Source organism: Nelusetta ayraudi, unplaced genomic scaffold (genome assembly GCF_046127955.1).
Source record: "Nelusetta ayraudi isolate G7.1 ecotype Tasmania unplaced genomic scaffold, CSIRO-AGI_Nayr_v1 ptg000004l, whole genome shotgun sequence".
Lineage (NCBI taxonomy): Eukaryota > Metazoa > Chordata > Actinopteri > Tetraodontiformes > Monacanthidae > Nelusetta > Nelusetta ayraudi.
In genome coordinates this window covers 1,210,213-1,236,681 of record NW_027466054.1, presented here as the reverse complement: position 1 = coordinate 1,236,681, position 26,469 = coordinate 1,210,213, and the positions used below count along the sequence as shown (strand labels likewise).

Sequence of the window (26,469 nt, the reverse complement as noted above, 5' to 3'; positions counted from 1 at the left end):
ACTATGGTACACTGAGGTGCCCCTAATTTCACCCCTCAAGCTTAAACCACAGGAAGCTTCAACTATATGAGTAGACAACAGGAGTTCTGTTTCATCCTGATCTGCCCCCTTTGTTTGACATCTATGGTTTTAATATCAGTCTTAATCCCTTAAATCTTCTTAGCTTCAACACAAACATAATGATTCATTTCAATATTTAAAAACTGAGTGCCTTATGCCTCATTATCCAAGCATGCGCTTGCTTGCGCCCAGTATTTCTGAAGAAGAGAGACATAAAACAAAATGTATGACTGTTTTCTAATTATACCTGTTCAACCAGATTGCACCATGTTGCACCTAATTTATTTTCAATTAGTTCAAATCCATTTACCAGGGAGATCAGTTGAGGGAGTCCAGAGAAGACGGTACAACGCTCTCTCAGATTCTCTCAGATTGCCTGTATTGTCTGATGCGTCACTATTTTGCAATCTTGAATCTGTGTTTTGAATTGATGAATACTATTTCTGAAGTGATATCTTGGCTCTCATCCTCCTTTTGTGTCCCAAATAGTTTTAGACTTGTATCCTGAGCTTCAGGCAGGTCCAATTTCAATTAGCTTGTTGCTTCTGAAGCCAGAATAGTTTGTTTTTTCCTTCCTCTCTATCTGAAAAGCCATTCCCCACTATGAGTTGACGCTATCAAATGCAGTTTGCCTTCAGATGTTGAGATCTTCCTGTGCCCATTACGCGGTTCATGCTTCATCTTCTTGAAGTGATGCCTGCCGTCGATTGTATGTTTTCTCAGATCCTCCTCTGCCCTCAGTGTTTCCCACCATCAGCCCATAAACTCAGCGTTGATCCGTCTTTCCTCCAAGCCTGTCTGACAAAATAGTTACCGCCTCATCTGTCTTGTTCTGCTTGTTCACTTTTCATCCTCGCTCTGTCTCCAGCTACCTCGCCGTCCACCGCTTTCACTTTTCACAGTCCTCAATATTTCCCAAACTATTTGCCGAACATTGTCTGTTTACCTACCTTCCCCCTGCGAATGTGTCAGTCAGTCATTCAGTCAGTCAATCCCCCCCTTGACACCTGTTCTTCCTCTCCTCCCCCTTGTGTCGCAGGATATTCGTGGTGGGAATTGGCTTCTTCAGCCTCTGCTTTCTAATGACCTCTCTGGGGGGGCAGTTCTCTGCCAAACGACTGGGGGACTCCCCGTTCACCATCCGCACAGAAGGTACTGACGAATGCCGTGTATGTGTGTGTGTGTGTGTGTGTGTGTGTGTGTGTGTGTGTGTGTGTGTGTGTGTGTGTGTGTTTGTGTGTGCCTGTGTGTGTGTTCGCACAAGAGTGTCGACTCGTGTGCCTGTTTGGGGCGTAAACAGTCCCTTCGCAGGCCTGAAATGCCGCAACGTCACTTTTTTATGGCTGTGCTATAACTCTCCATGGTCCTCCTGGCACTTCATTGCCACGTGCCACCTTTTCAAAGCTGCGGCAGGTTGCTGGCAGGGACAAAAAAAAAAAAATCCTTGGAAGTTTGCCCGTGGCCCAAAAAAAAAAAAAAACTCAACCGCAGAACCAGCAAACTATGGAATTCCCTTCATTTAACTGGACATTGGCAGAACATTTGCTTTTTGCTGATGTGAGATAAATGAATATGCTTTGGTGTGTGAGGTTATCAAGGTCTGCAGCAAAGAGGCGGGCGAGCTGTAGCATGAGAGTTACTGGTCTGGTCTAGAACAGTGGCAGCAAGCTGGATAGTCGATATTATATCTGTGGAATTTATGTAGGGGTTTCACCAGTGTGGTGCGGACCTGCCCCGACAGACACTCACACACTTCCTTTGACACAACAGCGTGTGTGCAGTGGCTGCTTATGAGATGCATGAAAGAATGTGGATACACAATATATATTTGGCGAAATTCTATTTATTCAGCGGACCGAAGCTGACAGGGCTATGCATAAATCATAGCAGGGCTAATCGACTTAATGCTGATGGACTGACAGCAGAAATGACTCCTACGTCTGACAAGCAATCCAGCCTTAAGTGTTTCTTTTTTTGAACAGCCTCACTGAACCCTCACAGGGAATTCTGCAAGAGTCGCCTCAGACGTACACAGCGGGGCCGACCTTGTTCACATGCAACCGATAATGGAGTGTTTAATCTTTGCAGTGTTTTTCCTTATATATTCATCAGAGTCCCAAAGGCCAAGAGCATAGTTATCAGGTATTTAAAACATAAAGCAGAAATAAATAAATAAATAAATAAATAGATGATTGCTATAGGGAGTCTATGGAGTTGTACTTGTGATGAGGATGATCTGAAAATCAGCTTTGAAGTCATTAACAATTAGTTAATAAATCATGATAATAATAATAATAATAATAATAGTGCTAAAACATGGGCTTGGTTGTAAAGTTATACTTGTTAAAATGTGTTGGAAATATGATATGAATTATTATAGAAAAAAGGGGTTAACCTTTACTATACTAAACATATAAACAAAGGATATGATGGTGATGTACTTATATGGCTAAACTATGGCTTTTGTCGCGCTTGGTGAACACTGCACACAAAATGTCATTAACACATAGGCTGACTGGAAATATCACATGACCTGAAGTGAAGGCTGACCGCCATTGGCAAGGTGAAGTGTTAAAAAAAAGAAAAAAAACAGGCAGGCATTATAATCTCCTCCAACAGGGTGCCAAGATTAAAAGTCAGAGGTCATTTTGGGGATGCCAGATGCTTCTTACCACTGATGGGGTTAAAAAATGCAATCCTGTCCATATTCTGTGATCCACCTCCACGTGCAAATTGCATCCTTCAAGCTTTGCGCGGTTCCATTTACAATTTAAAGGGATATTTAACTTTAAATTTTTTTTTTTTTGCTATTTTTCTTGTCTACATGGCCTCCAACCTGCTATATTATTGAGATATTATTCAAGTTCCGACCCAATGTTAGACTCACTTTTAAAGCACGTCCATCACTTGACCTTCTGATGCCTGAGGCGTCTGTTATTTTTGAATATGATTTTTCATTTTTCCTTTCCTTGATATATTACAACTAGGAATACACCGATAGCACTTCTTTACAGAACAAGTAGAGTTTTGAGAACTTGCACTTTGGTTCCCATGGATACCAGTACCTAGTACTTATAAAGAATTACTTTGATTTGATTTTTTTCCAGTATTTTTCCACAGATGTTCTGTTATTTGAACAGCATTCCTCAGCATGTTTTTCAGGAACATGGGGTGACTGTCATAATTTTCATTGTGGTACTATCGCAAATTTAACAAAATTGCCATATGTATATATACAACTGGTATCGCTGTCGCGGTATTGGCACATATTTTGCGAATATGTGTGAATAATGATGAGGTTGCCTTCTAGGAAGTTGTTACTTGTGGTTGGTATCGCTGTGCATCTTCATTGCTAGACAGCGAAACAAAATGTCGCCGACAAAGGTTTTTGCTTTGACTTTAGCACTGTTGAAAGCAGAAGCCATACAGCTATGTTGACTTGCGAGACAAAAAGTAGTTCCTTGTTTAAAATGTAAAAGAGTTGACAATGAAACAAACAGTTAAGCTCCAAGTCATGAGAAGGACTTTATCGATCATGCGATGGATGGACGTGTTTTAAGAGTGAGGCTGACGTGAAGCAGAAGTGTGAAGGTGTGTACAAGGATGTGGGTGTCGACTCAAAAAATATCAAAATCCTGTCAAATACCAAAAAATATGCCTTTGAGGACAGAATGTGAGCTGCTCGCAGGAGGATTGGCGGATGTTGATGATTCGCTGATTCTGTCAGAGAGCAAGATGAACGCAGGAAGCAAAAATAATGAGCCCGACGAAATAAATAGATGCAGGGGCAACTTGGGATAAGCAGGCAAAGTGTGCAAATGCGTTTGTGTGAGTCTGTTTTTTTTCCGAGCGGATTGAAGTGTCATACTGTGTTTGCGAAAAATTTAAATTAGCGCGTTAATATGATTAATTAGGTGTGCGTGCATGTGTGTGTGTGTGTGTGTTGGTGTTTGTCGGCTCCTCAGTGAAATCTTTTGAATAACCAATGACTAATGTGCTGCCGCCTCCTAAACAGCTGGAGCAAGTGCATCAGAAAGAGTGCACCGTCCAAACCAAGCCTCTCTGCCAGACTCGCCACTGTGTGTGTGTGTGTGTGTGTGTGTGTGTGTGTGTGTGTGTGTGTGTGTGTGTGTGTATACCCGTCCCTTTTGTGCGGGTAAATACTTTAATGCTTATTTATGCACAGAAATGTTTCTTTATCATTTACTTTGTGCCTGGCTAAATTTGTTTTATCTCCGTGCCCCACTGTTTTACACGCTTCCCTCCCTCTATGCTCGTCTCTGCGGTCTGCTGTTGTTGCTGCTCGCTCCTCTCTGATTGTGTATGTGCGTGTGTGTGTTTTTGTGGGCTTGTGATGAGCTGGCAGGAAATCGGCTGTTAAATGGGGCGTCAGCAGCAATGTGGGACAAGATTGAGACCGGAGAGACTGAGAGACTGATCCATCTGCTCTATGCAAATCATCCCTGCGCAAACAACTGGCCCTTTCATTAAGCCACCGCCACCTGCAGAGACACACACACACATACAGGCATGTAGACACAAACACGTTCAAGTATCTCATTAAGCACATGTTTTTAACCGGATGACCTTCCGTGTCATAAAAAAAAAAAAAATTAACATGTTCGAACAAGATATTGTCTCCAAATTTCCGTGTTGTCGTCCAGAGATTATCCAGAGATTATTTCTATTTGTCCTAAAATATTATTTTTCCTACATAAAGTGTTGTGTTTAAAAACAGTACAAGGCTTTTGAAGCTACAGTCAATGTGTCAGAGCCAGAATTGTAGCGCTGAAGTGGTTTGTTGGAGAAACTTCAGCTCTTGGGTAATTGTTAAGCTGCCGTCTGATGCTGATGTCATCAGCAGGGCATTCTCTGGCATCTGCTTAATGGTTATAAGGTTGAACACAGTCACTGTGCTGATGCACAAAAGACCGGCAACAAACTGCAATTTTCCGTCGTCCCAACAAAAGTTCACTTAATAACCCAATAATCACTATTGAATATGCAGAGTGAAATTGAAAGCCCATAGGTTAGAGCCAAGCTCATGGAATGGTAAAATAAAAAATAAAATAAGGCAAAGATAAAATACATTCCACTTTGACACACACAATGGTAAACAATCAGACAATCAATCAATCAATCAATCAGACGAAAGCGCCAGTATGTGGTATAGACGTTATACAGTTGCTCAGTTATTGCGTGATGCACGGCTAAGATGAACGCACCTCCACAGACATGGATTTGCATACGTCTTCAGAGATTCACTTTGCATTATACATTTGCAGGCAAACTTCACGTGTCCAATTTTAGCACAGTCACGATTGTTGTCTCTGAATGTTCAAACGAAAAGGAGTGTTCGTGCATCTGCATACATGCATATGTAATATGCATATGATCCTATCTTTTTAAAAAGCATTTGATAAAGAAAATAAAAAACAGACGGGCGAGGAACTGTTTATGCTAAATATTTTATTGCATGTCCTATAAGGGGTTGAGGAAATAGAAGTAGTCCCCTTGACTACAAGGACCCCTAAAGATTTCTGGGCCTTATTTAAAAACCAGTGGTTGGATGCAAAGACGGCCTGAGTCAATGGGGAACACAAGCCAAATCTGCATTAATTATATCTATCTGTCTTGCTGGCAGATAGTGGATAAATCTGTTTGTTACTTCTTCACTTTCACCAGATTGTTGGAAGCCTTTTTTGAGACTCTTATTCCGAACACACTGAGCATAAAGAGATTATAGCAGGAAATAATAAGGCACATTAATTAAAAGACACCACGTGTAGCTCACCCAGGTGACCCATATTTTTAAAGAGAGGTTTCCCAGTTTGTGTCTTCTGACATGTTCACGCAATGGTCCATCATGAGGTTTTTATTTTGTTCACGCCCACAGCTGTATCTGTACAACACATGACCGCTATAAATACCAGCTCAGAACACTCCTTACGTGCTCACTTTGTGCCACCGTAGAAAAAGGTGCCTACTCACCAACTCCCCAAGGACTTACCCAGTATTTGTCATCTGAGGCTAATCCACCGCGTGCTTCCAACAAACCCAAGAGAGCCTAAGCCGACAAGTCATTATTATATATTTTTATTGTTTTTGCATGCAAATCTCATTTTCAGCCTTTCATCCGTCCTGGAGAAATGAATCATCTCGCGCGCAGACGTTCGCTCGATGTTGCACAGAACAGCAAAATTTGTGTCAGGCTTTGCCACCTAAGCCGGAGTCGCACCGATAGCAAGCGTTTGGGAAATTGGCTGAATGTCGCTGCCACCTCTTCATTCCGCCTTCGTGGATTAGCAGCTTCCACTGGGATTTTTTTCCCCCTCTGAAATCCCAGTCTCCCCTCTGCGGCTCACAAACTAATCAAGAGATGTGAGCCAGAGATGGAGAGGTTGGTGAGGCTCTGTCGTGAAAATGAGAGGGTGAGAGGAGGAGGAGTCGAGGTTTTATGTCCCAGTGATTAAACAGGAGATGAGGCTTCAGCAGGTTGCTTTCCTCATAAAAGAGGCAAATGGAAAAAAAAAAGCACATGCAGATTTTGATCTTCTCTTTTTTTCATTCTAGAACTTTAAATACACTGTAGGCATGGGGGAGAAGTTAGCTTGATGGAGGTCTCTCCCTGTGGTCCGTGATCACACTGCCGCCTATTACTTTACCATGGAGCTGTGACAGTGTCTCTGCCCCCTGTTTGCTCAAGCTGAGAGGCTCCAAGCCTTCTCCCTGGGTGGCTCTCCGCTGGGAGAGAGCGCTCATATTTTTGCTCCGTACAGCTCTGTAGGTCCAATCGCCATTAATTGCTTGAGAATTCCCTTCAAAGCAAAGGACTACTTTATAAAACGGTGCACTAATTAATGCCATGAGGAGACGACTCTCCTTCGAAACGCTGCTGTGGATAAACAGATCCGAGCCATGGCTGATGTTATTTTTGCGATTTGGTTCGCGCTCAACTCGGCGCTCTTGTATTTGTCTTCGACTTGTCGTGGCCTCACTCTGAAAAGAGTCTCTCCGAAGCTGCTGCTGCAGTTTAGATGCAGAGCTTCAGTGCATTTGCTCTCTTTGATGATTCAGCGTGTGCTCGCTCCATCCTCGCTGTGGCTGGTCACACGCGTCAGGCACCCCTGCGCCCGGCTCCCCTTTTGTGTCCTTTTTTACACTGAATGTTCATCTCTATCATGCATTCCCTGCAGTCATTCCCTTCCCGTCATTTCATGTCGGACAAATCTGGCGTGACAATCTCCTGTGTGTCGCTGGTTCTAGGTGCAGGAGGGGAGTCACTCAGGGAGCGCACTCCATGAGTGCACGTGTAGCCTTAAGGAGTATGAATGGCTGCGCGTTTCAGTGTGTGTGTGCGCGTGTGTGCGAGCACTCAATGTGTGTGCATAGGGGCAGGGTGGGGTAATGGATTTGAGCCTTTGTGATCAAATCAAAAAAAGGAAACTCCAAAGTCGTTTGAAAGTGGAAAAATAGAGTGTTTGGGTTATTTGGCCTGCAAAAAAAGACACAGACAGTTAACAGCAGTTCGATTTTACAGCGAGGGAAGGGATTTTAGAATCAAAAGAAGAACCTGAATGTGACAGCGGTGCGACAGTCGTAGTATCAGTGGGAATTTAAGTACATGCTTACTTGATATGTGCGCTCTCAGTTCACTTATTTCATTCTGTAAAATCAGCGTGGGTTGAAATGAATCCAGGAGCTTTCTCACATGACGCTGATGCCTTCAGTCAGCGGCGCTGAGGAGCGGACAGGAGTCCCCGAGGCTGAACCATCGCGCATGGGGATCGCAGTGGAGCAGTGCTGAAATGCAAACACATTGTACGCTCCTTTATTTGTACAGCACAGACGATTACAAAGTGCTTCACAGAGCCTTTATGAACAAAGTACAATCTGGGGGCTTCCATGTAGAACAGGTTTAGAACATTTTCTTCAAAGGTCAATTGATCCTGCGAACACTGCTGGGAATATTGTGTTGACAACGAAGACCTTTTAGAAAAATACACTAAACTTTGTATATTTAGACCTACTGTGAGTAAAAGACACTGCACTAAGAATAAATTGGATTGGGGATTTGACTGGTCTCTCTCTCTCTCCCTCTCTCTCTCCCTCTCTCTCTCTCTCTCTCTCTCTCACACACACACACACACACCATGGATTTGTGAACAGTGGAGCAGAGGCGATACAAACTAAACTGGAGTTCAGTGTGGCGGTGGCTGACTGACCAGGATGACTCTCCCCCCACCGATTGGCTACTTTAACCAAGATGAAGACTAATGTGGCCTGATGTTGCTGGACGGCCAGTGGTGACTCACAGTGGGTTAATAACTGGGACAGTGCCTTCAGACAAAACACTTTTATACATGAGGCAGTAAACTGTAGCTTCCTGACACACCAATGGCTTATTGTTAATGTATTGTGAAAATATGTTTACAGAAGAGCTCCTTTGTTTCCTTCCAAAAAAAGGCGTATATCAAAAACTGCACACTTGTGTCCTGACCGTTCATTGACTGTATAAGAAGATGGATGGAGCCATTGTGACATCAGCCATTGCTTTGCTTCACCATCAGCGCCATCTTGGGTTTCAGTTTTGTTGTGTTTTGTTGCAAATTTGTTACAAACAAATTAGACCAAGCTACAAAAAATTAAACCATTTTATCAGGTTATAAATTTAGCACTCCTTTCCAAATTGACAGCCAGTTCTTTATATTCATTTTCTCTTCTTTTTTTTTTCCTTTCATTTTTTCTTCTATTTTCTGCCGCCCCTGCTGGCCAGATGATAGAATGGGCTTTTGGCAGTTCCACGTTGGCCTACTTTTTGAAACCGGGAGCTCCGTTCATCTTTACAGGCACTTGGTTGGTCCTGACACGTATCCAATGTTTGATCTATATCTATAACAGCTGCATAAAGTGCACACATCTGCTCTTTTGCTTCTCCCCTGTGTAAACCTTGTGCCATTCACGGTGGGATTCCATTTTTATCATGGTCCTAATACAATACATATTAATAAGGAAGCCAGTACTATTTCCAGGAAATGAGGCCCATTGTTCTGACCTAAGTGCTTTTACACAGCCCTAAATGAGAAACAGCACATTATATTATGGTTATGCCTTGGCAAAGGTTACTACTCTGCAGCAGTATGCTTTCTCAATTACCCAGCCTGCGTCAGGCTCTGTCTACAGGTTGCCAACTCATCATTTTTACGCTGCACCTTCTGTCTGATTCCCCACATTTTTTTCCCAAAAAGAAATTGTTTTATTTCTCCATCAGTAACTAAAGACAGCTGCACTTGTCGGAGCTTCTCTCCAGTGTGGGCTGATAAAGTCACGAGTCCACCATGCATGACTCGAGGTTATTTTCTCCTCAAGTCACCTCTTTCCTCACCCCTCTCGCTCTCCGATTCTCATTGTAACTCACAGCTTCCCCTCGGAGATGAATATATTAAGGGCCTGGCGGGAGACTGAATAATTGCACTGTAGCTGTTTTTCTTTGTTTCTTCAACTCACTTCGACCCACTCCCCTGCTCGTTGTTCCAGCTCGAGTGTGTCGAGCGCAGTTCCTGCACAGCAGCTTCAAACAGCACCGACTTTGTCTGAGAAGTGGAGTGCGGTGGTGGCGGCAGGGCCATGGAACTGGCTATATATGCATTGTCAACGCTTGACGAATAAGAGGACAAAACGACTCTAAACCATATCTTCAAAGTGGCAGATTTCACTCTGAATCATGTTTAGTCTCAGATGCTGAGCAGACAACCATCTGCTCTGATGGTCAGTCTCCCACACTCTATCCACACTAAAATCTGAAGTCTGTCACCTCTTTTCCCCGGCCACCAGTTAAATCAGGGATACATTCATGCAACGTCCAAAGCCACCGCCCTTTGTGTTAATAACACACTGCTGATTTTCTGGAATTCTGTCTGTTCAATATAATTTTTATAAAAGGGGTTTTCCATTAAGTGTATGTGTCCTTTATTCATAAAAGTAAAAATTGCTAAAGGAGAAAAATATGTGCTCACAAATACAATGAAAAGACAGGATTTAACACAGTTACCAAAAGGTTTGCCTTAGTGGTGTTTCGCTGTAATGGTAAGGAATTATTGTGTTAGTTGTTATAGGTGGCTTGACATCTCAGTTTGCCAGTATAGTTTCATTCTTTTAAAGGAAAGCTCTACACATGCTTTCTTAATCCAAATTGTAGTTCTTTTCAAGGAGGCACACATTGTAGGTTAGAATAAAAAAAATGTGAAAATAAATTTTAACTGCGTCCACCTAGACATTGTTACAAAGTGAGGCCGAGGAATATGCAAGCTGTGCAAATAAATAATAGCGTCAAGTTATTTTGAATGTGCGTGTGGCAATCTGGTGGCTGTGCTGTGTCTGAAATACTTTTGTTGGCTGCGGTGCTCATGTAGCGGCACAATGCCTATGAGGGCTCTGCTGCTATTTCAGGAAGTGCTGCAAGCAGGAAGTGACATGTCTCTCAGGGCAGCAGAGATGCGGTATGGATAGACAGGCGAGGGGGCGAGAAAACAAAGAGGTGGAGAGAGGGGGAGTGGGAGGGGGGAGGGGGGCGGGGGCGTCTCCAAAAAGAGTTAACTGTCTGTCTCATTTACTCCCGCTTGATGAGCCATTCTTGCATATGTCTCACAATGCGTCACCATAGTGTCTCTGCTTTATTTCAAGTGGCCTTGGTTTCGTCTTAAAGGACAGCATGGATCTCAAAATAAAGACTTTTATTAAGATCAAATAGACGTTTTGCACTGATGTACAAAGCAGCAGACGATCTTCGCAAATTGTGGCCTGTTTGCCTATTTATTTTTAAAAGACATTTTGTGCAAAGAATGAGAGAAATGAGAGGCGCAGTTTTGCTGTGGTAACAGAAACTGACAACTGTGTGTGTGTGTGTGTGTGTGTGTGTGTGTGTGTGTTTGCAGGAACCAAAAAAAAACAACTACAATTGTTCCTGAAAATAGGAGAGCGTTATTGTTCAGGGTGCAAGAGAAAAGGAAATGGTTTGGCTGAAGGCAGAAAAAATAAGTTCTCCTTTTATTTCCTCCTTATCAACAGGGGATGCACATGGGCGCGCAGCTAAATTGAGATGCATGTGGGCCAAGGGGACACAAAAACACGTTGTTGTTGCACGCATGCCACACAGTCAGCTGAAATTACGGTCATCCTCTTTGCAACGCACATTCTTACCAGCGTGCATGAACGTTTGCGTCGCTTCCATTAATTATGTGACACCAGCAGTTGTGGCTGTGTTGCTCTCAGCTATGATGTCACTCATCTGTCAGCATCGTGTGATAATGTTGTGAAGCTGTTGATGTTTGCTGCCAGAGATGCTCTGCCTCAATAGCATCGGCGGAGCAGTTTTCACCGTGTTGCCAAGTGAAAAGGGGAAGGAAAGGTCCGCTTACTCTCATGAGATGGACAATAATTTAATTTTATTAGACCAATGGCTTCTCGTATTGTGGTGGTATTAATTATATACTCCTTCAGCATTGGGATTGTTTTGGGAAAATTCCCTTTTAATCAAAATTGACAGCCAGAGGTTTCAGAAAAACAAAAAGACATTTGAAAATCAAAAGTTCAGAGGCAGAATCCTCATCGTCAACCACGTGGTTTTGTCCTCTTTGTGGCACAGGCTGGTATGTGTCCCCCCAGCCTCTCTCCTGGCAACGGATTTTAATTGAATTCTTTTGGGGGAGCAGGAGGCCCTGGGTACCACAGAGCATCCTTTCCCTCCCAAAGGACGAGGGGGAACAGGGGTGAGAACGTCTGGTCAGCAGGAGCGCTGCCTTCACTATCAAATTTGTACTGAGGCTCCTGACTGGTACCCAGGATGTTCTGTGGAGCCCATTAGCCCGGTGCATCCTGCAGCGTTTGCATTTTTTTTGGTCTGCATTTTAGCTTGTTTTTAATGGACATTACTTACATGAGCACAGCTTCTCTGCCTTGCTTTTATCAGAGTGGTTTTCAAAGTTTGGAACCTCCTGAGGAAACAGACAGCGGAGCAGGCCGACTCGTAATAGTGGCTGCTGCGGGAGCGTGTCCGTCTGGGAAGCCCACTGAACTGCTCTCGCTCGGGGGGAAGTGACTCTGTCCAAGGCCCTCCAAGCTGGAGGGGTCACGGCGCTGGCAGAGCTGGCCTGGGAGATCCCGTCTGGTTGGCCTCAATGTTGGGGGTCAAGTCTGAGAGGGTCACCACGCAGCTGCTGCTCTGGCCATGAGCACTCCCTCCCTCCTCAGCTTGTCTTGATGTTTCTAGATAGAGTTTTTACCAGGAGTTTTTGAACAAATTTACGAACGATTTATCTTTGGTTTTAACGTCAGTCGCAAATACAAGAAGAAAGGCCAGTTTTAAACATTGTTTTAAACCAGGCTTTTACTTTTTATGAGAGAGCAGGAGAGTTGGAAGCAAATGTGGGATTTTAATGGTGAGGTGTGTTTGGGGAGAGATGGGGGATTAAGTATTGGAGAGTTGCTCATGCAAGGTTGTATTTATTTATTGACTGGTTGTGTTGAGCTGTGTGTTGTTGAATGTTTTTAGAATGGGAATGAGTAGCAATTAAATGTTGATTTTCAAAAATCAAAATCTTCCTCTTCGTCTTCTGTTCACCAGTGGGTGTATCGTTTTTTTTGTTGATTCAAAAATAAATACATCATGAGAAAAAAAAAAATCCTCCACCAGTCCCTGACACTGGTTAATACGAAGAGACAGTGCTGACAGACGAGGACACTACGCAGATAAACGTCTCAAGGTCTCGTCTCAGTTAAATCCCCGCCCCCTCTAGTTCTGCCTTAATGTGCACTCTGTTTCTGTTCATGGCCACGGCCTCGCACACACTCCTCTACTGGGCTTGTTAAGGCACCACATGCTGGCGCAACAAAGAAGCCAACCTCAGCTCCGACGTGTGTGACGAGGAACCAAGGTTCCCAACATTAACACGGAGCTGGTAGACGATCGTCTCACCAAGTGTGCAAAATGTATCACTGTGATCTACAGTTGGCCTCCGCCCTGCGGTGATAACGGACAGAGATCGGAAGTTAGTTATGTTTTAAATATATAGTGAAGCTGTTGTCATCCTGATCCGATGGCCAAATTTGATACAACCTGACGGTCGTAACCCGACAGCAGTGTTTGACTCATTAAAGTGGCTGGATGGCTGAGATCCCGAGACTGAATTCTCACAGATCCACTGTCGAAACTCCATTCAACAGAACAGAATATAAAGGGAACACTCACTGTCCTTTGCCGTGGCCTCTTGTTGAATAGTATTGACTCAAGCCTAGTGTGTTAAGCACACACTATAACTGTGTTTTTCACTGGAGCATCCCTTTAGCTTACAAAACAGATGCTGCACTGACTGTTGCTGAGCCGTATTGCCACAGGTGCCCTCCACTTATTGACCAGTTTCAATGGATCTGCCTGTCAACCCCTTTATCAACACACAGAAGATGAGGGGACGTTTCAATGAGCAGAGTGTCTGTTTGTAGAGGCGTGACTTTCAGGGGCACACTTTCGCCGACTGACTGGTTCAACTTGGCCATTATCAGTGTGACGGCCAGTTTACGAGCCTACCAGAGACTTTCAAATGAGTGCACCCACACTGCGCAGAAAAAAAAAAAATGCATGTTTAAAAAATTAATGAATTAGTAAAAATAAATAAAAAAAATAAAAAAAAACAGTTTGTGAGCTTATGGCCCTGCACGTCCAAACATGCCATGTGACCCTGTGTTGATGTGTAGTCAACCATGTCCAGTTGTCGAAAATAAACTTTTCCCATGCATTCGCCATATACTGCATTGCCAATCACTGTTTAGATCTCCCACTGCTGTTTCTATTGGTACAGTCAACTGCAACCCACGTGCTCCCTTCTGCACGTGCACTGTTCCGTTCTTCTGACCTGAACACGCCTTCTGAATAACAACAGATGTTCTGTTCTTGGTTTCTGTAATTTTATCTAACTTAGCAGTTAATGCTTGCCGAGACTGGAGGTCTTACACTCGCATGAGCAGTGGTGCACTACACACACAGCCGTCGAGCTCTCACAGTTTATAGGTCAGCAGAGGAAACATTTGAGACCCACAGCGCCGCTTGGATAGAATGTTATACTGCTAATAAATGCGTGTTACACCAGTAGTTAAATGTACCATCTGCTGAGCAGTTATCTCATCTCCCCTATCTCCTGCCCATGTGCCACGTGTGGGATTATCATTCCTGTGAACATGCACTCGTCCTTCAGCACCACCTAAGGTTTAACATACATCATAAAACTATATGTGATTAAGTCTCAACTACCATTACTCGTGCGTTACACCGGCCCCTCTGCGAGTGTCCGATTAAGGTGGTGAAGTGTCACTTGGTGTGGTGTTGCTGCACATCAAGACAAGAAGAACACTGTCTGTTTTTTTTCTGCAGTCACATTCTGTTACTTGTTTCCACATAAAGGATAACACCGTGACTGCCTTTAAGCCAAACGTCTGGTGTCTGCAGCCGGCAAGATCAATACTACAACACCATTACAGGATCGGTCTGTCACTGCTGTCACTGATAAAAAAAAAAAAAAATGTTCCAAAGGAGCTAAGATACGAACCTGTCTTATAGGAAATGGTAAATATTATGATAAAATAGCTTTTGTCAGTTAAAAAAAAAAGAGATAAAACAATACTTGAATTTAACAGGTAACAACAAATTTGTTTTGGTTACTTATGTGGGCTGATACTGTTATAACAGGTAGAAACACTAAATGGGCTATGATGGCATAGTAATCTTTATTTTTTCAAATAATAATAAAAAATAATAGTAATGATAGCGCTGCCGCCTCACAGCAAGAAGGTCGTGGGTTCGATTCCGGGCCTGGGACCTTTCTGTGTGGAGTTTGCATGTTCTCCCTGTGTCTGCGTGGCTTCTCTCCGGGTTCTCCGGCTTCCTCCCACACTCCAAAAACATGCATTGAGGAACATTCTAAATTGTCTGTAGGTGTGCATGTGAGTGTGAATGGTTGTTTGTCTCTATGTGGCCCTGCGATGAACTGGCGACTTGTCCAGGGTGTCACCCTGCCTTCGCCCTATGACAGCTGGGATAGACTCCAGCAGACCCCCATGACCCTGAGCTCGGGAGTAAGCGGGTATGGAAAATGAATGAATGAATGAGTAATAATAACAATAATATAAAAACTACGTTATAGATGTTAATCTACATTATTTCCTTTCATCCCTGTGGCTTCCTAAATCCTTACCCTATATCACATTTCACACTTTCATTCACAATTTAGGAACCAGGCAGAAATAGGGAGTGTCAGCAAACAGATGCAGAAACCTGTTGAGACAATTAACAATTTGTCCATAACATTTACTAAGACCAATCAGGTTTGTTCCTGTGCCCCAGAAGTATTGTGTCGACATCTGTGCACCTGCGCAGCGAAAGTGGCTCGCCAACGCCATACAGAAGGAACCAGAATCAATTTTTGCCAGTAGAAAAAGGCTTCAGTGCTTTTTTCAGGCTTTCTCTTTTAATTTGGAAATATCACCGAGATATGATGCAACTGATGCTGTCGCAACACCAACGGAAGCCATAATGTCATAGCCCTTTCTTCTCAGCTCTCTTCAATGTTTTGTGGAGCTCCTTGAAGCTATTTATGCGAAGAAAAGGGAGCGTCGTGTCTTTGAATCTCTCGACATTTTGTGAGCGATTCGAGAGTCTTTCTGTGGGAGGTTGGCAAGATAAATGAAATCTGAGCAATCCAGCTCAATGTAGGGTGGGCGCGCAGAGGTAAATCAACAGAGAACAAGACCGCCACAAAATATTTGTGTGTTTGGTGTCATTTTATTTTGAGAAGCACCTCTTTATGATAGAAAAGAGGTTTCATCAATTAACCCTGGAATGCCACTGCATGTGGTGTAGTAAGGGAGTGTCAAAGCCATCTCTCGCTGACCGAGCAGCTCGGCCTGCAATATCACATAATCGCAAGGGACCTATACAGACTCAAAACTGCTTGTTATGTTACAAAGTCATGCAAAAAAATCCTCAAATTCAGGTTTCTTATAGTCAACATCAATATTTATTAATGTTGATTTTTTTTTTTTCAACCATGCTTAGTGCCATGGGAACTGAAATACTTTGTATTTTGGTCAGACTGAATATGTCTGATGTTAATTTGTATCCATCTTCATTTAACGTAAACAGTTAAATGAAGAACATTTACAGGCAGAAGAAGTATAAGAAGTGGAAGTAGAAGAAAGGAGGAGAAGAAATGGAAGTAGAAGAAATGAAAATGTTGGCGGTGACCAGGATGGATGGTTAGATGGTTAGGATGAAGACTGAGGACATCAGAGGGACAGTACATGTTTCAATGTTTTGGAGATCAAGCCAGAGAGGCCGGACTGAGATGGTTTAGACGTGTACAGAGGAGAGACAGTACATTTTATCAGCAGAAGGATGCTGATCTTGGAACTGCAGGAGGTCTGGAGGAAGAGCAAAGAGGAGAGTGGTGGCTGACGTGGAGGAGGAACATGAAGGTAGTTGGCGTGAGAGAAGAAGATGCAGTTTAGAGTCGGACATGATTCACTCTCTCTACCCGTGAAGGCAACCGCCGAGATGCAAAGTTGAGTAAATAGCAAAATAAGTTGTAATATGTCCTGTTTGTTAAGTTTGACTATACAAATATTGTGACTATCTTTGTTTTTGACCCAAAGTCCAAACCCTGTGTTGTGTTTTGACATTCACGAGGTATTGTGTTTGACAACGCTGATCTTTTCTATGTACTGATCCATGACTGACGTTGACTAGGCGCGGCAAGACAGAACCGGTCCGTATCTGAAGCCTTTGCGCTGAAATCTAAAAGAGATGAACTAGAATTGATTGTGTTTGTTCCAGAGAGCACTTTGCAGCCATCCTGCCTCAGCATGACCTTCCCTTTTTAAATGTTTTAATTCCTTTTTTGTGTCTTCTCTTTATCTATAGCAATTTCTCACACCGGCAGTATAAACAATAATACAGGGAGAGCGTATATACAGTGAGTCCCAAAAATCTGATTTATTTTGACCTCAAGGTTAGAGCGAGAGGGAGCGAGAGAGAGAGAGATTATTGCAGTATTTATATTAAAGAAGCATACAATGACGTTCCACTTTATGAAATGCTACACACAAAGCACTGCTAATACGGTTATATTTTATTGCCTCTCGTGTACATCGGAAATAACAAACAGTCCCAGCCCTGTCTAGTCACTGTCATTAATATTTCAAGAGAACATCATCCTCAACACTGGGGAATGAATGAATAATTAATGAGCCACCCTCTGAGATTAAACAAGTTAGATCCTTTTTTTTTTTTTTTTTTCATTCTCGGCGTGTATGGTTTATCCTTTGTGCCGCTGAGAGAGTTTGGTCCATGTTTTTAGCAAGCAAACTCATACCATACTGTTTTACCTCTAAGTGGCACCTAACGCTGTTAGCTGAGCGCTTTGTTCCAATTTTGTTTCTTAGCAATAAACAGTGTGTCAGCTCTGTTTCAGCAGGGAAAAGGTGTACAGATAATGCAGGTATTAGGCCGAGGCTGCAGAGTGTTGGCTGCAATCAGGGCTTAGACAGGCATCAGATTAAGCTGATGGGTGGAAGTTCACACAGTCAGTCTGAGCTTTTAGTGTTTGTCCGCCTTGAATTTTGTCTCCGTCTGTAACAGTGGGTCTGTGTGCGAGGCTGGCAGTTTTAGAAGCAAGATTACTCGGCAGGGAGGAGGAACAAGTGATGGAGGTCACGCCTGTCCTTGGTCCAACGTGAAAACACAAACCTCTTGTGCCTCCGTCGTTTGTGCCACGGCCTCCTCCTCCCTCGGCTGCTGTTTCTTGAATTCTTAAACCAGGCTGCAGATCAAATTTTAATTACGCTGTACACTATCGTTATATTTTCCCATTGGTCTTGTTTTACATGGAGATCAAACAAGCCGTTTGGAGATGCGGGCTGGAACATTTGCATGTTGCAGTGTAAAATGTTATACTATTCAGTTGCTTGACATCCACATCTAGTCACCCAGAAACCATTTTAAAAGTGGTAATCGTCCTAAATCTTGAAATCATCAAACACAACACACACACACACACACACACACACACACACACACACACACACACACACACACACATTCCACAACAAGGGAATCAAAGTGTTGCACTTTGTCAAGGGATCCAAAGAGTGGGAATTCTTATTATATAAAGCCTTGTTATTTTTTAATTACTTTTGATCATTCACATTAACCTTTTATGTTTTTTGTATAAATAAATACTCATATGTTCGGAGTAAAGAGGCAGAAAAGTCAGTCATCCATAAAATCGTATTACAGTTGTTCATTATTTAGTGCAGTGTTGAGGGTTGCTAGCTGTAGCTGCTAGCCTACTAAAAATTTAAAGCGTTCAATGTTCCCTGATTTACATTTCCAACAAGTTTACAACTCGTTTAAATGCCATCGGTCATAAAGAGTTTGAGAGTTTAAGGAAAAGGCAATGAGGAATTCAAGATACTAAACAGTTTAATCCATTTCAACAGCTACAGCCAGCCATAAAACATAAAAAAAATCTTATTCATCAAGACACGGCAATGAATTCAGTATGCATTTGAAACAACTCTGGTTGTCATTCTCCAGCTACTGCTTAAGCTATTTGTGTGTATTACCCGTGGGTTTCAGGAAATTAGCGAATAAAGGAGAGGTGGCACCTGGCAAGCCAAGATGAAGGTCTCAGCACAGACCAGGGCCTTGAGAAATGCAAATGTAGCTGCTGAGGCCTGAATTCCAGCAATAAAGCCACGGGGGAGGGAAAGGTAGTGGCTATCAAATAGGATTAGAGGGCAATAGGTGGGAATGAATGGGAAGCTATGAGGGGACAGCAAAGAGGATGGGGGATATGGAAACAGCACATACAGGGTTAGCAAGGTCTGAAGATTATTTCTATTTATTGTATGAATATATTTAGGGCCACAACAGCTACCTATTTATTTTGGGTGCAAGGAAAACACAGTGCCAGTGTATGCGAGTGTGTACTCTTCACAAAGTTTGTGAACGGCAGGGGGAAGCAACGAGGGTACAAGGCTTTAAACGTTTTCATAAAGCCCTTCGATGGCCAATAAGAAACAATGTCCTATTCTGTGACTGTTCCTCCAGCACTCAGGGTCACGGAGGGGGCTGGAGCCAATCCCGGCTTTCTCTGGGTGAAGGCTGGGCTGCAGCCTGGACCAGTCGCCAGTTTATCGCGCGGCTACATCGAACGACAAACAGCTATTTACACTTGTGCAAATCTGTAGCCAATTTACAGCTACCAGGTTGCATAAGGTTTTTGTTTTCACATTTAGGGATTGAACGATTAGAAAATTTGTGTTATCGCCTGAGGTGGAGCCAGAGTACGAAATGTTTTGCTGAATTGGTAAAGCGAACACAATGGAGGAGCTTTTTCTTCGGCGTTGGTCAATGAGTAATGCGAGTTGACCCACGAGAATAATTCAAATTTGCCCAACTGACACTGTTTCCTGAAATCCTCTCTCTCCAGCCACAGTCAGAGTATGAAACTTTGCTGTATGTATGGTTGTCAATTTGCATCAATCACTGAATGGACCTGCAGCACCCTTTTGTTTTTTGTTGATTTTGAAAGCAATATTAGAGCAAAGTTTGTTTAAAATTTGCTTGACATTCTACAGATTGAGACAAATAGAATGTTTTCAAAATACAGTGACGATAGTGGTGGTCATCTGCCTGATGCCAGTCAGCTACATTCTGCTCTGTCTGATCGTTTTCTTTACACAACAATTACCATTCCACTGTCTCGTGCAGTTGGGCACATTTTTGATGTAAAATGTTAAGCTTGCCTCTGGCATGGAACCGGATGCTTTTTAAAAGAGCACAATCGATGACTTCTGAAATCCCCCTAAATTAAACAAGTCTGGCTGCTCTTCCTCGCTTGTACTTCCAGCTTCCTGAGCCTGCCCTCAGGGACCCCACTGCAACCCGGTGCAACTGGACCTTAATCAATTTCAGGCTTTGGGAGCTAATATTGGACTTAGTGTATTTATGTGTTTTGTGGTTTAAGGATTAGCTCCAATAGCAGGCTTTGCAATTAATGGAGAACTCGGATTTTGTGAAAGCTCATTAACCTGAGATGAGCGATACTGCTAATTATATAAACATGAGTGCTGAAGCGTATTAGTCGTCTTTTACGGGGGTTTGTCCAACAATTTTACTCTCCGACATGTTCGCCAACATTGGTGGGTTTGCTGCAGACAAAGACGCACGCACACACAACAATGAAAATGTCACGTCACACCTGTTTCCCATTGTTTTTTTCTTTAAAGCGCACACATGCGTCCTCCCACTTGTCTCTGCCAGTCACGGCGTCGCACACAATGCTCTGTCACGCGTGGATGTGGTTGTGGGGAAAGGAGCCCCTGCAACCGCAGGCCTGTCTGAGCTCTGGGGAGGAAATCAAAGCCAACAGAGCAGCGTCTTGTTTTTGTTTTTAATTTTTCTAGTAGGTAGCAGAGATCAGATTTTGTCACTCAAGCTCATTGGGTTGGTGCATATGGTGAAGTATGGCCTGCTTAATGGGGTAGGTTTTAATAAGCTTTGCTTCCTGCGACTCCTTTTTTGAATTTGTAGATAATCTATCAACAGTTGTGAAATACCCTTCATGATTGATCCGTGTAATGTATAACCTACATTTTCAAAAATCAATTATTCATTCATTCATTCATTCATTCATTCATTCATTCATTGTGCTCGTTCATTTACGGTGAGGGAAAAAGGTTTTTGGACAGTTAATGCATTTGCGATGTACTGCATTGTGCTGAGAATCAGTCTTAAGTCTCCAAGTGCACTTTATTTTAGTGCAAAGAAGAAGATCCTGTCAAGTATTTAATGACAATAATTGAGTAAAATTACTTTTTCCCACTACTGTATGCTGGGTAATATAAAAGTATATTACCTCTATACACATGATTGCATGTAATGTCATGGATTTCAAGCAGAAATTATAATTCTTATTTGAACATGTATTGACCTCGTTTGTCTGAAGTGCTTGCGTGCGAGCGAGAAAGGAACCAGTCTTCTGTTATTGCTGCCAGAAATGTGACTGAGAGGAAAGAAACAAAACTCAGGGACACACAGAGAAAAGAAGGTCGAGAGTCTTGGTAGACAGAAGACAATTGGATGTTACATCTTCAAACGTCATAACTACCCCAGATACAAAAGCGCATTCATAATGCTTAGGATACAATTTGTAAAACGAGGACTCGTGTGTTGAACTGAATGAAGGTTTATGATGGTGACACAAAGGCATGAACTGTGTGCCCTGTTGTTCTTTTTTCTTCTTCCACTCCTCAATTACCCTGAGGCAGAAAAGTCCTTAAAAGAGACGTGATGGAGAGTTTCAGCAATTATAGGCATTGTGGCTGCCTTTGTCCCTTCGTTTGCGCTGATATCCTCCCCATCTATCTCATCTGCCTTCAGAAGATCCAATTTGCCATGGCACTGGCAGATGAATGGCGAGAAAATGTCAAACCAGATGAAGAATAAATATTTTATACTCTGAATCCAGAGGGGCGAAGGCTGAGCGGCGGCTCTCTGTCTCGTCACAATCTGCTTCCTTTTCATTTTGCTTCGCTGTCGTGCGGCAAACAAAACAGCTCTTTGATTCTCCGCTCAGTGTGCTTTTACATCTTAATAAATTATTTCCCAGATCATCAGCGCTCGCTGTTTACTTTATTGCCAGCATCATATTTCACGTCCGTCACGCTTCATTTGCAGCATTTTCATTTGCCAAGGACCCCCCTCGAACCCCCCCCCCCTCCCCAACCGTCCCCCGCACATTTTCAGTCCTACACTGAAAGCTTAAAAAAACCTTCCCACTCCTCTCCTCTCTTGACTACGCTCAGTCTTCACGTTCTTTAGCTAATGAACAGGGCCTCGGCACCGTTATAATTAAACTGCACGTAAATTGGAGTAATGGAATGTGGGAGTGGAAATGAGGAGAGGAGATCTGCTGGAGATTGGCACCGCTGTCTCGACTGTCTCTCCAGCCTCTGAGCGATGAGCGAGAGGTTTGACTGGGGGAAATTTGTTTTCTTTACGGCAGACCGAGGGGAAAGGTATATGGCCAACGGGGGAGTTTGAGGAATGAGGTAAAATGAAGCATGAGAGCATGAGGGAATGGAATGGAGAGGTTTCCAGAGTATAAATTATGGATATACAGCGGAGTCTGCGCTGATTATCCGCCTCTGGAGCCACGTTGACTGATGGTAAACAACACTCATGGTTACCATGGAAGCACTGGGTTTTTATTTCATACATAACAATCAGGCAACATTTCAGTATCAATGATGTATCAACGATGTCAGCGTTTTGGGCTCTACTCACTCTCACATTGAGTAGAACATTTGAGGATGGAAATTTTAGTGAAACAATTCGAAACAACTTCTCTCAACAAACTTTGTGTGCTCGCTTGAGGTCACATAATAAATATGAGTCACAGGTGTGAGATGCCTGTGTTCTGCCTTCTGATGGATGGAAATCCGAGTGGATCATGACTCAGACCGACCATATGGCAACCCACCATGCCATGTTCAAAGTGACTTGAATCCCCTTTCTTCCCCATTCTGATCATCGCTTTGAACTTAACAAGTCGTCTTCACCACGTCGACATGCCTTAACTCATCGAGTTGCTGCCAGTTGATTGGTAGCTTTTTGAGCTAAGAAGCAACGATGCTCTGTTGTTGTAATGCATGATGAGTGCCTTCCTAAGGCCTTATAATGCATCGATGTATGTTGTATGAAACATATTATAAATGTATATAGTATAATTGCACATGCCAATTGGTAACAATGTTCACTATGAATGGTGGATATGAGGTGTTCTCAGCTCACCATTCATAATGTCTATACCCTCACAGCAATACAGAATACATGCATTTATTTTACTAGTATTATAATATCAAACCCAAAACTTCTGATTCCTCAGTTTAGCCGAGTGGAGATTAGGAAATCATGCGTTATATCCATTATGTATTCTCCTTCATGAACCTTGTCATAAGTTCTTATATGTGATTATGAATGAAGCATCATGCATTACAAGAGTCAATTACAATGCCTTGTGAAAGTGTTTGGAATGCTGCATAAAACAAAGTGTGACCAGATGACAACTGTTTAACGCTGTACCTAATAGAGTGGCCGGTCAGTAGGTTGCATCCAGTTTGAATTCCTGCTGAGGTTTCTGTTCACTAATTTCAAAGTTTTGGGAAAAACTGCCAGACTTCTCTGTAGCCTTTCTCACACAAACACACACATTTGTGCACGGGCAAAACAGATTTGCACAAAAATGTCTCCCTTTTGCTTTCCCGTCGTCCACTTAGTGACACTAACAAGGATTCTGTTCACGCTTCGCACATTTTAGTCCTCAGGAGAAACATGAATACGCTGCTACGCAACGCTAAATATTCTGCGCAATAACGTGGCTAAAGTAGGACGCTGCCTTGTATGTGTGCTGATATAATTTGCCGTGTGACAGTTGGGGGAAATCTAAAGAAGATGCCATGAAATAGCGTCAGTGGTGTGGAGCTGTGCGCAGGCTGCCTTTACTCCCATTTGAATACATCATTTTAAATTATCTCGTAAACACGCAAGCACTAAGACAGTAATTGCTACAGCATTACACAGGCCTACTCTGTTCTCTCCATTCTTTGAGTCACATCTAATGCTCAAGCTGTTTTTCCCAAAGAAAAAATGAAGTATGTCGTTCAATTACCCATGACACATGGGTAACAATTCATTTAGCAAATGCCGTAAATGTGCTTGTCCTAAAAGACTCAAAATTAAAGACTTAAGCCCCAATTCCATTGGCCAAAAAAATGTGGTGTTTTTTGCAAATAATCGGCATTTGGTGGCGGTGGAATCTGCTCACCGAGCCGCGCTGTTGCGCGACAAAACAACCCGACAAGCGACCCGGGTCAAAATCGGCTCCAATCGGCTCCAATCGGCTCCGCACCGATCGGCTTGCGATGCAGGGGGAGGGGGTGCAGCTTGCCGGCGGGGGGGACACCCCGCTGCGTTTGGTGCGTGGAGACGGAACTCAATGCCGATCGCTTCCGCGACGTCCCGCGTCCAAAAACATGGTGACATCCCGCTAATTTTAGTGGAACAGAGGCTTTACACTGCCATGTAATTTACTTGTCAATTTGCACTTGTTGTATTTTTGCTCCTGACTGTCTTCACGTTATCTAATGTGCATATATTTAGTACATAAGCCCTCAGGCACTGATGACTACTTGTTTGTCTGACTCCAATATAACTTTCCTTTGAGGAAGGACTTTGTTAAGATGAAGTCATCCTTGTGTCATTCTGCAAGGAAAAAAATAGATAACTTGTTTGCCATGAATAGAATGCTGATCATGTTCTGGTTTCATTGCCAAATACATGTTTCCATGTGTGTTGACAAAAATTTAATTTTCAAGGTTGTCCAGAGGTTCAAAGCAGAACTTTCAAAAAGGGTTCAGAGCATAGAAAGCATGCCACTATTTAGGACACTGAGGTTAAACCTTGAATGTGGTGCTTCATCTGTTTAATTTAGGTTTCACCAGCTCGAGGTTAAATTCTTAAACCCCCTTAATGTCTGTTTTCAGGTCTTGTTTTTTTTTTTTTTTTTTAGTTCATCAAATGTGTGTGGACCAGGTTCATGTCATTAACTTTCCCAAAGTTGAATGGAAAAGCAAATATCAGTATATACCTTCGGAATATTGCCAAAATTCCTCCAATTTATTTGCCGAATTAGATTATTATGCTTATTATTACGCTTGTTTTAATTTATTTTTCTCTTCGTTATTGTTATTTGTAATTTGTGTACTCTTCACTGAGGCATTTTTTTGTCATTTTGGACTCCATTAAACTTCAACTTGATTTGACATGATTCATAAAGTCCATTCCACATTTATGGGACCTAACATTAATCTCTAGAGCTCTAATATCACCTGATATACAGTATGATACACAGTCCTAGTCTGTATATCTGTTTTATCTCTTTTCATGGTCCTGTTTTCGTCCATAATTCCAAAGTCAGAAACAGAAATGTAATTTTCTGACTCTCTGCCTTTTGAACCAGAGCAAGTCAACCTGCCACTATCCCTTTAGTAATCCCTGGTGGTGATGTTTATCCTCTCTGCCTATAAGTCTTTCCCGATAGTACCTGGTCACGATGCCCTTCACTCTCCCATGTGTATTACACCACAGCTTTAAGTGGGAATTTATCTGATGTGGAAAGACAAGGACGGTCATTTTGCCTATAATGGTATCATTTAAGCAAGCTCTTGAAATATTGGCACTTGTCCTTTAAAACACTGATGTCAGAATGAGACTGCAGTGGTGGAACTCACATATAACAGGTGGACAATTACCTTTGATGGAAGCACAGCTTCAGTAATTACTGTTTGAAAAAGATGAGACAGAGACTTTGCAAATGCCATTTACTATGTCACTCTGAATTACTGCTAACATTCATACTTCACTGGGTTATAGGCAAGTACCGCATCCATATTCAGAATGAATGGTATAAGGAACTATAGGCATAAATTAAGCAGCTATTTTTTAAGTAAAAGACTCAAAATGTGTGACAGTAAAGCCGCTGGGTTTCAAGATGTGAGTGGGGATTTGAACCAACAACCTGATGCACCTCAGTCAGACTTCCTCCAGCCTGAGCCAACTGTCCTGATGATGAGGAGGTTTGATCTTCGTGTCCTTCTCTCTCACTGTGACTTTAAAAAACAGATAAAGTTCTCTCCCACGCCAGAGTCAGCAGTCTAACCCACTGAGCTAACCTGCTGACCTGCTAACCAGGTTCCTGAGGACTGTGTTTCAACACTGGACTTTGGAAAAATCTGCAACTGCAGGAGAAATAAACAGTCGCTCACTTTGTACAAGTGAAACACAACAAGTGGAGGTGAAGCTGTAGTTTTATGTCCAATTTTCACAAAAAAAATTGAATTCAAATAGAGTTGGAAAAGAAGGAAGGGGGAGCTAGCCAGTTAGCTTGCTCCACTTACCTGTTTGCTGCTTCCTGTTGATCTCAGTTGAAGGAAATTCCAAATGCTGGGAAGATTGAAATGCTCAGAAATTCGATGGACGCAATGCAACGCAAGTTCTGGTTGTTTTGTTGGTTTTAGGTTTGTTTTGAGTTGTATTGGTTTGGTTTTTGTTTGATTTGGTTTTTGTTTTAGAGACACACAAGCACATTCTGTTTCATATTTGGGAAGCACCAGTTTTGTTTTGCGTCGTATATGTGTATTTGTCTTGTGTCGGGTGCCACAATGGTGAGAAATGCCACTGCTCTGACACATACAGTTTCCACAAGTGGATTTAAATTTAGACACATTCTGGAATTGCGA

General features: G+C 42.7%; 1 protein-coding gene across 2 annotated transcripts in view; it reads left to right on the top strand.

Moving 5' to 3' along the window:
- The window catches only part of LOC142899178 (alpha-1,6-mannosylglycoprotein 6-beta-N-acetylglucosaminyltransferase B-like), a 92,409-nt gene that overhangs the window by 4,862 nt on the left and 61,078 nt on the right, over window positions 1-26,469 (top strand). Inside the window, exon 3 of one of the 2 annotated variants that reach the window (XM_076042657.1) lies at window positions 1,100-1,212. The exons of the other annotated variant lie outside the window; for it this stretch is intronic. Coding sequence (XP_075898772.1) covers window positions 1,100-1,212 — 113 coding nt within the window. The remainder of the gene's footprint in view (window positions 1-1,099; window positions 1,213-26,469) is intronic. 2 annotated transcript variants of the gene reach the window in all.